Genomic DNA, 13033 nt, shown 5'->3' with positions numbered 1-13033 from the left:
TACCCTTTGGTCTCTTCTGCTCTATGGAAGAGCAGGAGACCTAGAAAATACATACAATTGGTTTTTGGTAGTGAGATGCTCTAGTTTGTGCAATTGCATTTGTTTTTAAGCTTCACAAATGATGCAACTGCCTCTTTAATTCATTCTTGTTTAATTGTGATGGGAGATCAGTTTGTCTAGATCCACTCCTCAAGCTCAAGGTACTGCAGTATCTTGGGAAAATTAAAAATGATTGCATGAATAACCAGAAAGGAGTAGAGTTCTAATTCACACTTGTCTGAGAGTTGTCCATGTGGAGATTTTCTCTTATTGTAGCTTATAGAGGATGCATGATTTGTATCTATCTCTCCATATAAACACTCTGCTTCTTACTCTAGAAGGTATCATGAGTTTCTTTGCCCTAGAAGACCATTTCACACGCAACTTGTAATAAAATGTGTTTTGATTTATCGTTGTTTCTGTCACACAGAGAACACTGCTCCCCAGGCCATCTGGAAATCCATCCCAGCACGTGTGTTCCTTTTCTATCCTGTCCAACTCATCTATTACAGGTGAGTTTCAGGTATATTCTGTCACTTCTTTGCTGCTATGAGGTGTGTCATAACACTGCATACAGGAATCACTTTTAAGAAGAGGAAAATATCTTTTCAAAACCATAGTTATTAATCAACTGATTGAATCACTTCCCACAAGAACATGTGGTTGTTCTCCTGGATCATTGTTCAGCAAATCATGATTATGACTGAAAAACAACATTTTTCTCCCCCATTTGTCCCCATTTCTCAGCAGTGAAATGAGGGGAGAGCAAGCAGTATTGTTTTTTTACAAGGAGACAAAAACTGGAATAAATTAAGATATTTTTTTTTTCTGTAGGATGTAATCATTGATCTGGGTCTTATAACAAACTTTTCCTGGTACCTGGGATGCTGTTTAAATTTCATGCAGTGTAAACAATACGCTGCCCTTCTTGTTGGTGGGGCAGTATACCTGTCCCGTCTTGCCACTGTGCTTCTCTTGAGTACATTGGTAATAGAGGTGATCTCGGATCTCGGCTTCAATCTCGAAATCAGCATCAGAGTTTAGAGGTTATCCTCATTCAAAATGATGAAAGCAGCTTCAGTTACACAGCATCACTTGCTGTTGCATTTCTGTGGTAAGGCACTGGTTAGCTTGTGTTACTGTTCAAGTCTGTTTCTATGTCTGCTATTTGCATTCATGGAAGCTAGCTGCTGCTTGGAATGAGTTTATTTTTTTTCTTCCACTGAACTGTGTTGTGCCATGCTTCAAAGATGTTGGATTTCGTTTGCTTGATGGGTATTTCATCTTTCACTTAGGGAGAGGTTCATTTCGGCCAATCCAGTCCTCACTGACTAAAGCTGCTGTCTCTCGTCCTATTGTGCCCAAAGTTCTTCCAACGCAGGCTACCAATCATCTGTCCAGTAAGTCATTTGTTAAGCAATTAAAAATAAGGTCAGTTGTGATCTGTGTGATGTTACATTGTTGGTTTCTTCTTCCTGATTGAAAATGTTTTTGAATGCCTTTTGAAGTTAAGGAAGACTTTAAATGTTGTAAATGGCATCTTACATGCAGACTTTGTGGCTGGAGAAAGGGAGAGGTCACTGGGACGGTCCAGACTAGCTTTTTTTGCTGTGTCTAACTTGCAGGCTAGGAAGAGGTTTAGAATTGGTAAACAAAGTTGAGGACTTGGGTGATAGGTTGTTTGTTTGATTGTTTTTTGCAAGACTGCTTTAGAAAAAGAGGTGGTGTCATATGCTGTAGCTTTCTTTCAATCATCTACTAACATGGCATTGGGAGCTCTGCAAAAAAAAAAAAAGAAAAAGCCAGTGTAGCCCTTGTAACAAAAGCAGGTGGTCCTATAATTAGAGTGCTTGGTGACATAATGCAGTGAGTTCCTCTTAAAGGCTTAGAGAACCCTCTGTGACAGGAAGACATTCAGATGTATATGTGGATTTTAAAAGATCTGGATGATGATGTTCACTCAGTAACCTAGGTTTATATATTGAGACTAAATTGGTGCTGGAGGCAAGGTAACAAAATGAGACTGTTTTTATACCTCCTCTTTTAAACTACAGGAAATTTCTAGGAACTGCATAGCCAACTACATAATAATTTTCAGGACAAAAAAAAAAAAGGAGAGGGGAGAACTAAACTGTTTTGATATACCTGATAACATATTGGAGCAGGGCAGAAAAATTATAAATGATCAGCTGAAATGAATGTTATACTTCATGAAGGAACAATTGATAGAGGTGATCAAATAGTAGCCATTCTTTTTGCATGTATTAAGTTTTGATTTGCTGGCCAATTTTTAAAAAACAGATCTTTTTTTAAGGGATTCACAAGGTAATTCTGTGAAGGAAAGACCTGTAATGTGTCTTTTTTGTTGTTGTTCTTTGTTTTGCTTGTTTCACCAAAGGTGCAATTGACTTGGCAGCTAAAAGTGCTGGTATTATCCCTGGTAGCCCTGTGCCTGTCCTGGATGCAGATGGTTTGTCAGGTGTATCTCCACTGTCACCAGACAGAGTGACCACAGTGGTAACAGGGCAGGAGTCAACGGCTGCGCATCAGAATGGAAGCTCCATCACCACTGTGGAGGTCAGAGTCTCTTCAGTTTGCTCTTCCATTGTGTGAAAAGCTGTAGTAATGACGAGTCTCCAGTGAGTTTTCTCTTGTAGCTTGCTAGTAGACATGACTTACCATGGCAAACCTAGGCTGTGCTGCATGGCATGCATTCAGCAGCTGAAGGATCAAATCACCATTGCATTGAATGGATTTCCATCCCATAGAGTAGCTTTCATCTGTGAGACTGTGCAAGTTGTCCATCCAAAAATCTCGGCTTAAAAAGAAACAGAAGCATTTCAAGAGACAGTGACTCAAAAAGCAACGTGGGGACAAAACATGCACTTCTGTGATGCATTTGGAATGGAAACCAATTTCTCGTTGCTGGTTTTCTTTGCTGAGATCCTTGATACATGTCAGTCCTTATCATTTTCTCAGGGAGTTGATGGACCATTTTGAAAGGCAGAGTATGTAGAAAGAACGTGCAAAAGTGGTGATATATACACTTCTCTCATCTCCCTAGCTGTATTTCCATCATCTTATGTGAAAGTGTGACTTATGTGATTCCTGCTGTTCCTTTTAGGGATCAGGCCCTGGTTGTCGAGTTCCATTTATCAGCCTACCAACACGTCATGAGCAGGAGACAGTTCCTGATGGTTTCCAGGTAGAGTATGTGTTGAAAGAACAGCTGTATGAAATGGGTAACATTTCAGAAACACCACTGGTCTTACTAGCTAGAAACCCTTATTCTCAGATAGTTGTATTCCATCATTGTTTTGGAGAATTGAAAATCTACCATCTGAAGAAATGTAAAGAAATTCAGAATCAGTGTTTAAATTTAATTGGAGACCATTCTCTAAAAATGCAAAACATATGTGACAGGCTCTAACTTCTGAAGGATATACAAGTCTGACTTGTTTATGATTGCTCAGCAATAAACTACATGTGTATTTTGGACACCACAAAGAAAGATTTCAGCAGTTTGGCAGTCCTTTGCTGAAAGAGGAATACTTGTTTCAGTACATTGCTGAGGGAGGAATATTAAGCCTAAAAACATGATTGTAGTGTCAGCATCCTCTTCAGAAAATCACATTTCTTTATGCTGGATGCAATTAGACACAGTTACTTAGAAGGTAGATGCTGCCATAGTTACTGTCTAAGAGCGTTGTCATCCTGTCCCCAGCTTCCTTGTCCAGTGGGTCTTTGACCTTGCCTGTGGCAGATACAGGCATAAAAGGTAAAATTATTTTGAAGAGCATAAAGGAGAGGAAGCACGTAGAAGGGCTTAGGTTGGAAAGGACCTCAAAGCCCATTTAGATCCAGCAGCCCCCCTGCTGTGGACAGGCTGCCCAGGGCCCCATTCAGCCTGGTCTTGAATGCCTCCAGGGATGGGGCACCCACAGCTCTCTGGGCAACCTCTGCCAGGGCCTCTGCACCCTCTGAGTAAAGAACTTCCTCTTAACATCTAATCTAAACTTTCCCTCTTTTATTTTAAAACCCTTGTCATTTGTCCTATCTCTATCAGACTGTAAAATGGCAGTCTTCCTTCTGTTCATAAGTTCCTTTCAAGTACAGGAAGGCCACAATGAGGCTTCCCAGAGCCTTCTCTTCTCCGGTTTAAAAAAGCCCATCTGCCTCAACTTTTCTTTGTAGGAGAGATGCTCTAGTCCTCTAAGCATATTTGTTGCCTCCTCTGGACCTGCTGTAACAGCTCCTATCCTTCCTGTGCTGGGCCCCAGGCCTGGACAACAGTTGCCTTTCCTTTGTCCACTGGTGCTGTCACCCCATCACAGGAGGCCACCAGATTGGTCAGGCACGATCTGCCCTTCATGAAGCTGTGCTAGCTGTCTTGGATCACCTCCTTACCACTCATGTGCCTTAATATAGCAGGAGAATTAGCTCCCTGATCCCAGGCACAGATGTAAGGCTCACCAGATTGTTCTTTTCCAAGTCTTCCTTTCTTCCTTCCTTTAAAATGGGAGTGGTGTTTCCTTTTTTTCAGTCTTCACCTGACAGCCATGACTTCACGGATAGGACAGAGAGCAGATTGGCAACCACATCAGCCAATTTAACCAGAACTCTGGGATGCTTGTCATCAGATCCCACAGACTTGTACACATTCAGTCTCATGAGGTGGTCTCATACTTCCTCTGCTCTTAGTTTGGGAAGGATTTTGCTCCCCCAGTCCCCATGGTGAGACTGAGGGATGTGAGAGGTGTGGGAAGCCTGACTGCCAGTGAAGAAAGACTGAGGCAAAGAACTCATTGAGTGCCTCAGTCCTCTCCATAACTGTTGAAGCCAGTTCTCCCTTTTTACTTATAAAGGGGTATGCACTGTCTCTTCTGACCAATGTAACGTAAAACCCCTTCTTGTAATCTTTGATATCCCTCGCCAGGATCTTCTGGATCCTGTTTCTGCATGTCCAGACAGCATCTCTTTATTTTTCCCAGACCACCCCTCCCTTCTTCCACTGCCTGTAACTTTCCATCTTTTTCTTCAGTTTGATCAGCCTTGCTCAGCCATACCAGCTTCGTACCTCTTCTGCTTGAGATTTTTATATATATTTATGCTGAGGAATACGTACCTACTAAGCATATATCTGTGGTGATGAGATCTTAGGTTCTGGTTCCTTTCCTCAGGATCACTCTGTATATTACAGAATCACAGAATGGTTGAGGTTGGAAGGGGCCTCTGGAGGTCATCTTGTCCAGATTCCTCCTGCTCAAGCAGGGCCATGTAGAGCAGGTTGCCCAGGACTGTGTCCAGGTGACTTTTGAGGATCTCAAAGGATGAATTCTTAATAGCCTTTCTGACTAACCAATGCCAGTGTTCAGTCATCACTCACAGTAAAGGAGTGCTTCCTGATATTCATATGAAGTCTCTTGTGCTTCAGTTTTTGCCTTCTGCCTCTTGTCCTGTCACTGGGCAGCACTGAAGAGTGCATGACCCTGACCTCTTTGCACCCTCCCTTCAGACATTTATGTACATTAATAGTATTCCCTCTGAGCCTTCTCTTCTCTAGGCTGGAGTCCCAACTCTTCAGAATCATCATAGAATTATAGAATGGTTTGGGTTGGAAGGGATCTGTAAGGTCATCCAGTTCCAATCCCCCCATAGCCAGGGACACCTCCCTGTAGCCCAGGCTGCTCACAGACCCATCCAGCCTGGCCTTGAGTGCTTCCAGAGAGAGGGGGCATTCACCACCTTGCTGGGCAACCTGTTCCAGCATTCCACCACCCTCACCTTCAGAATTTCTTCCTAATATCTAATCTAAATCTACCCTCTTCCAGTTTAAAACAATTTCCCCATGTCTGGTTGCTGCATGCCTTTATAGAAGTCCCTCCCTGGCTTTCCTGTATGGGAGGGATGTTTATAAGATGCTCCAGTTCTTTCTTTGGACTCTCTTTCATATATTTGTGTCTTTTTTTAATGAGGAGTCCAGAAGTAGATGCAGCACTTCAGGTGTGACCTCACCAGTGCTGAAGGGAAGGAACTCCTTCCTGGATGTGCTGTCAGTGCTTTTCCTAATGTAACCCAGAACACCATTAGCCTTCTTTGTGGTGAGGGCATATTGCGGACTCGTGTTCAGCTTGGTTTCTACTAGAACACCACGTCCTTCCCTGTAGAGCTGCTTTCCTGCTGGCGAGCCCTTAGCATATATTGGTGCATGGGTTTGTTCCTGCCCAGGTGCAGGACTTGGCTCTTCCCACAAAACTCTTATTAGTGGTATACAATTACCGGGGAACACAGGTATGTAACTGGTAATACCAGTTGGGTTTTCAAAACATTACTCATTTTCTGATTTACATCAGAAGAAAATACAAACAGTTCTGTTAAGGGGCACTAGGACCAAGACTGCTTACAAAAGAAGATTTAGTTTTGGCAAGTCTGGCTGCAAAGAGATTGGAGTTCGACTTTTAAAATATTCATAATGATTAAGCATCTGCAGGGATTTTTTGCCTATGCGAAGGCAAGTGTAATACTTAATTCTTAAGAACTATCTTACAGGTTATAGAAAATAATTCTATTATTATGGTTCAATGCTTATTTCTGTTTTAGAGGTTGTATTAAATGTTCTTTGGAATGTTACGGACCAATATTTTTTCTGATGACTTGGCAGGTTATGGGATGAGAAGTACTTGTTTGTGCTTGCAAGTATTTTTTTATACAAAGAATGTGAGTTGTACTTATTAGTGAATATGCAAAATATGGAAACAGTCTTCTGTAGCTAAGTGAGAAGAATGTTTTGAGATTTTTTGATCATTAAAAGAAGTATTAATAACATATTCTGTTAGGTTATTAGTCTTTCTGTTGTTCTATTTTTTAAACTCTGTAATTTTAATCTGTTGTTTAGAAGCTAAGCTGTTTTTCTTCAGAGATGTGTCTAGGACTTCCATAAATTCATGAACAATGAACTCTGTTTCTTCTAACAGGGCCCATCAGTCCTTTCTCTGTCAGAGCTGTCCAAGACTCCCCTCCAGAATGGTCTTTCCACTCCTCCACTTCCTTCATTAGAGGCTTCCAGTACTCGGCTTTCTCCACCCAATGTTTCAGCTCTCCTGGATATTTCCCTGCCTGGACCACCTGAAGATGTGCTTTCTCAAGGAGAACCTGCCACTCAAATCAGTGATTCTATCATTGAAATAGCTATAAGCTCTGGTCAATACAGTAAGTCTGATCTTAGCTAAGGTCTTGTTCATGTAAAAATTAATAATCATAAAAAAAATCCTTGTCATCTTGCATGTCAGCAGAAATTTTTTGGGAAGCTGTTTTTGAACTTTTCAAAGATATGTGTTGGAAATGTGTTGCATGGCTGACCTGTCTTTTTTGATGTATGTAGGTGGTTTGTTGTTGTTGTTTTCAATGTAAATTGCGTGGTGTCCTGTGACTTTACCATATTGACTGAACCAGTTACTCCTGATTTTGAACAGGTGAAGGTGTTTCTCTTTCTCCTGCAAAGCTGAATGGCAGTGACAGCTCCAAAAGTCTTCCGTCCCCATCCAGTAGTCCTCAACAGAACTGGATTGCCTCTCCCAGCCACGACCCTCAGTGGTACCCCAATGACTCCACAGACTCGTCTCTCAGCAGCTTATTTTGTAAGTGTTGATATATAAGGAAATGTGTGTGTGCAAAAAATAAAAAACACAAAAACCCTCTGTTTATTAAAAGTGATCCTTTGGAAAATAGAGAAGTAGGACATTTGTGGAATTTTTCCTTTTTTTTTTTTTTTTTTTTGCCTTGAATGCATTTTCTTACTCTTCACGAATCTGTTCCTAAAACAGTCCTGTTGCTAAATTGGGGCATAAATTGAAGCCCATACCTTTGGGTGAATAATTCATTGGTACTTCTTTGGAGTCTGCTTGGAGCCTGACTCATCAGCTGGTTGAGACATTTTGGGTGTTCTGCCAAAATGAAAAGGTGCCCTTGGCTCTGCTGCTGGAAAATAGGCTCCGCTCTGTGCTTGGTGAGCCTAGCTTCAGAGATGAGATCATTGAGTTTATTTGTTGAGGGAAGGTGGTTTTTTTGTTTCTTTGCTTGCCCTGGGTTTTTTGTTCATTTTGTTGTTGTTGTTGTTAAACTTAATGAGCCTGCACTTTGCTGATGGTGTTCATACTGGCAACATATAATTATAGGAGATAGAAGAGACAGTCATCCTTCATTTGCAGTTTCCTTGTTGTCTTTGTCCTCGTGGTGGCAAACTTATCAGTGCAGTGTCTTACTGATGTGCCTGCCTGTTCTTTATAGCAAGTTTCATATCCCCTGAAAAGGGACGAAAGATGTTGCCAACTCCTGTTGGGACTGCCAGTGGCACCTCCTTACTGGGACCTAGCCTTCTGGATGGCAACTCACGGGACTCTTTTGTATCACGGTCTCTGGCAGACGTAGCAGAGGTATGTAATCAAATTGCTTCCAGCTGTTTTTTGCTTCCTTTTTTAGTACAGTGTAATCGCATTTTGTACATCCTATCTTCCTGAGGTACTTAAGACAAACATGTTTTAATATCTGCACTGTAGCTTAACAAAATAAGTTTACAGTCTTAAATGAATGATGCAAAATGGTCTCAGGTGAGAGCTGTTGTGTGAAACTGCTTTGGATAACTGACACAGGCTCTTTTTGCTGGAAGAGGTCATATTTGCCTTGCTGGATATAGCTTTGTTTTGACAGAAGGAGTTTTTATCCTCCCATTAATTCTTCTGTTTTGTGTGTCCTACTTTATAGAACAGGAGCTGAAAAGACAAAGGATTAGAGAAGGATTAAATATTGATGTACCTACATTACAGTTGAAGGACTGGTAGAAAAAATAAATAGGCCCAGAAAGAAGAAGCGTGAAATGGCTAATGCTAAGTTACGAAAAATGTAGTTATCCTCTCTATTTGTAGAATTATATTTGTTTCGAGGAGGTAGAGGTAGGCTCTGACTACAGAAACTACAAAGGAAAGCTCTGTCACCTTGAGCATAATCAGACAATGGAACAGGTCACCCAGAGAGGTTGTGCAATCTCTGCCTTGAGAACCTCTCAAGACTAACGAGGGTAAAACCCCAAATAAGTGATCTGTCCTCTTAGGTGACCCTGCTTTGAGCAGTCTGTTGACACTTCTTCAGGTCCCTTCCAATCTTAATTAACCTATGATTTACAGTCACTGATTCAGTGTAACAACATGTACAGAGTACCTTCATGAGTGCTTGTCCCAGGGGAAGGAAGATGTCGTTCCTCTATTGGATTTGGATAAAGAAGTTCTATATAAACTTTGTAACCAGAAGCTGCAGAAAGCTGATGTTGCTCCAGTGTTTCTTTGAGCTTCAGAGTCTATGCATAGTTCCATTTCCTGGTGTAAATGCAAAGATTCTGCAAACTGAGAATCTGTAGAATATGCACATATCTGTGTTGATTAGCATATATGCTTTTAATTTCTTTGTGGCTTTGAAGTGACAGTGCAGCCCTTGATCTTACAAACTGCCTTCAGAGGAAAATGGGTTAAGCCATAATTTAAGGCATGCCAGAGCTGCTGCAGTGTTTCGTTGCTGTTGTGGCAGGTGCAGGTTTGTATGGGAGTCTTTAGAGGAAGCAAGTGTCATTAAAAATAGCTTTTAAAAAACGAGAGGATTCTGCAAGGCCTGTTATTAAGTGTCATGCAGAGTCAAGTTTTATTTACAAAAATGCAGGTATTAAATAAGATTTTATATATGCAGCTTTTGTAAAGCACTTTATTAGTATATCTTAATGCTGAATTAAGGATGTGCAGGTAAGGTCCGTTCAGACTTCTTTTTTTGCGAGGCTTACATTTAGCCACATGTAAGAGCTATTCTCCAGTTCGGTTGAAGTGAGACAAAGAGCATCTTTCATGTGAGGGGAGGCTGGGAATGAAGGACAAGGGGCAGTGGCAAAAATTGAAACACATGGAAGACCATATAAACATAAGAAAACTTCTTTGCTATGTGGGTCATCAGAAACTGGAACAGGTTGCTTGGGAAGGTGATGGAGTCTCCATCAATGGAGATATTCAGAACCTGACTGGACATGATCCTGGGCAACCTGTTCTTGTTGACCTGGCTTGAGCAGGGGGTTTGGACAGGGTGATCACAAGACCTCCCTTGCAACTTAACCAATTCTGTGAAATTTCCACTGACATGTAGCTCTTGTCTGTCATGTCTCTTACAGGTGGTGGATTCCCAGTTGGCTTGCATGATGAATGAAAACAGCATCGATTACATATCTCGTTTTAACGACCTTGCCCAGGAACTATCAATACCTGAGCCAACCCGCCGGGAAATTCTGTTTGATGGAGGAGGTGGTGGTCCCCCTATTGGGGATCTCTCTCAGTGAGTGTATGAGACCAGCAGGCTGGTGTAGACTGTTCAGCTTAAGTTGGAGCTTGCAGTGCTGGATCATGGCAAGAGCAGATTGCAGAAGCTCAGTTGTCCCTGTCTTGGCGCACTTCTTTCTGAAAAAGAAGCATTGTCTCCAAAGGTCTGAAGAACTACTTGCAGGTCCTGGAATGTGCAATATACTGGGAACAACAAAATGTGGAATGATATTACAGAAAATGGTGTGACCCCTGCATCAGTGATATAAGATGGCAGGTTTGTGAGACAGTCCTGGACTTGTATTTTGGAATGGCCAAGGCAAGAAGCTCAAACAGGAAAGGGTATTGCCAGTAGCTCCCCTACATGAGTTGTTTTTGCATAGTACTCAAAATATGATTTGGATTCCACACTGAAGTTGTGGAGAATGAAGGGTGTGAGTAGGTATGGAAACTGTTTTGCATTATGACATGTCCTAGTTGGCACTCTTTGTATCAATTCAGTCAAACTGAAATTTGTTGTACTCTCTTCAAAGATGCTGCAACTCTCTGATGTTTCATAGACCTTTATGTTTCTTTGTTTGTCTTTCTTTCACCATTCCAGCAGGGGCACATGCCTGCTTTCTTGTTTGGTAGGGAAGCTCTGCTTTACCCTTTTCCCAGATTGCATGGATCCCTGGGGAGTTTACTCTAGTTTTAAACCTCTTCACACATCACAGTCATCCTTCTGACTGCACTCACGTTCTTCACCTTTGAGATTCTTCACCACATTGCACAGTTCACCCCATGAGTTGGAGAGTGTTTTTCCACTTTCCGTGAGGTACAGTTGCTTTTCATGTCAGAAAACACTGCAAAATAGCTTATCACTATGAAAGCTTTGTCATTAGTTTTGGCTGTGCTGGAAACCTGTATATATTGCTATCTTTCTCAAAAAAAAAAAAAAAAAAAAAGGCAAAAAAAAAAAAAAGCAAGCCCTGAGAATTTTCCCAAGAGAAGAACTAGGAAAGAATAATGTAATCTATAGATAAAAAATATTTTAATGCTCAAGTTGTTGAAATCTGTCCTGTGTCATGAAGAGAAAAGGTGTCAAGTCCTAGCTTAATCCCTTAGCTCCTCCTTATTGTATGAATTCCAGGTGCTCTGTAGTACCTCAGGGCATCATTTCTCTTTATCATCTCCCAGGCACTGATGGATCTGGAACTCCCTCTGCTAAATCCCTATGCATTTAATGATAGCGTCTCAATATCTGAAAGACCCAGGTCCTGCTTCCAGCTGGTTGAAAGGAATCTAAAGTTACTTTCTTTGCAGTTGGTTTTTACTTCAATTCTACCTTTATAACTCAGGAGACTTTTCCTATTTCCTTTCCTACTGGTTTTGAGAGAGTACCTTACAGTGCCCTTTGTTTAGCACTTGTCTGCTTCTCCACTGGGAGGCTGTCCTTTGGCTGTTCTGAGTCGCTCTGAAATGATCCAAGGGGACAGTTCTAGATAAACCTCAACTTTATATTATTACTAAATAAACAAAACTTCCCCATCTCTTAGGCATTTATCAGGGGTTCACTTTCCCAACTTGCACTATACCCGGTGGATGGAATTCTGCCTGCCTGCCTTCAGATGCTTTTACAAGGCATTTGACTGAGACTTTCTGCTTGTAACCTTGCTCATGATGCACTGATGGCATTTGCTATTTTCCCAGTCATTTTACCCTGCTTACATTTTTGGTTTACTGCTATGTAGTTTGCCTTATGCTCTTATCGTTTAGGGAAAATCTGATGAGTTTTCTGATGCACCTTTTGTGCAGCCCAGAGCAACTTTACTTATGTCAGTCAAAAAGTCATGAGATTTGTATGACATTCCTGGACACCACGTATAAGATTGCTAATTTCTCTGGCATAGGAACCATGCACCTGTGTAAAAACCATGTTAGTATCATCAATTGTTCCCAGCAGGGAGTCAGGCTTGTATTACTAGTGGGAAGATGGTCATGACTAGAAAAACTGAGAATTTCATACCTGTGAGCTAACTTGCTGTGCTGGCCATGCGTCATACAGGACATTCTTGGGTCATTATTTCTCTTTCATTATCCTTACAGAGTGGTGTTTGAGAATGGTGGTGCGATTATCAGGAAATTATGTAAACCTGCAATTTAAAATCTCAAACTATATCAAAAGAATGAGTGCTGAGGATTAAATGATTCTGAGCATTCATCCTTGTTATGGAGATATCTGTTAATCTCAAGAGTCACTCCCTCCAATATGTCTTAATTTTAGCTAAAAATCGAGCTATATTTTGATCCAGTCTTACCAGAGTGTCTCCATTTGGTGTTGACTTCATATATTAGTAGTGCTGGTTATTGTACATGCTGTACCTCCAAAAGTCCTTCAGCCTTGCAGGACAGAAGCAGAGGGCTCCTTGTATAGCTGAGGCTGTGGATTACAGGGCATGCAGGAGGAGATGTGATGTATTCCAAGCAAGTACTGTAACAATAAAAAATCTGAACTTAAGCTTCAGAATTGTGAAAGACCAGCTTGGTGGTCTCTAATGTACATAGCTAGCTTGACAAACATTTCGTCTTCTCAGCCCATGCTGCTAATTAAGTGCATACCATGCTAATTTTGACTCTTAGATTGCCTGGAAGAAGTGCCAGTGTTG

The 13033-nt window shown here is 41.3% G+C and overlaps 1 protein-coding gene across 2 annotated transcripts in view; it reads left to right on the top strand.

Moving 5' to 3' along the window:
* Positions 1–12299, top strand: part of CRAMP1 (cramped chromatin regulator homolog 1) — a 41128-nt gene extending 28829 nt beyond the window's left edge. For both annotated transcript variants that reach the window (XM_004945440.5, XM_025155292.3), the window contains exons 14-21: positions 470–551; positions 1335–1439; positions 2438–2616; positions 3164–3244; positions 7014–7248; positions 7512–7676; positions 8326–8471; positions 10241–12299. In XM_004945440.5, the coding sequence (XP_004945497.2) occupies positions 470–551; positions 1335–1439; positions 2438–2616; positions 3164–3244; positions 7014–7248; positions 7512–7676; positions 8326–8471; positions 10241–10405 (1158 nt within the window). In that variant the 3' untranslated portion in view covers positions 10406–12299. The remainder of the gene's footprint in view (positions 1–469; positions 552–1334; positions 1440–2437; positions 2617–3163; positions 3245–7013; positions 7249–7511; positions 7677–8325; positions 8472–10240) is intronic.
* Positions 12300–13033: the final 734 nt, after the last annotated feature.

This window comes from Gallus gallus, chromosome 14 (genome assembly GCF_016699485.2).
Source record: "Gallus gallus isolate bGalGal1 chromosome 14, bGalGal1.mat.broiler.GRCg7b, whole genome shotgun sequence".
NCBI lineage: Eukaryota > Metazoa > Chordata > Aves > Galliformes > Phasianidae > Gallus > Gallus gallus.
Note: the sequence above shows the minus strand (reverse complement) of the source record. Positions and strands in the feature narration are given on the sequence as shown.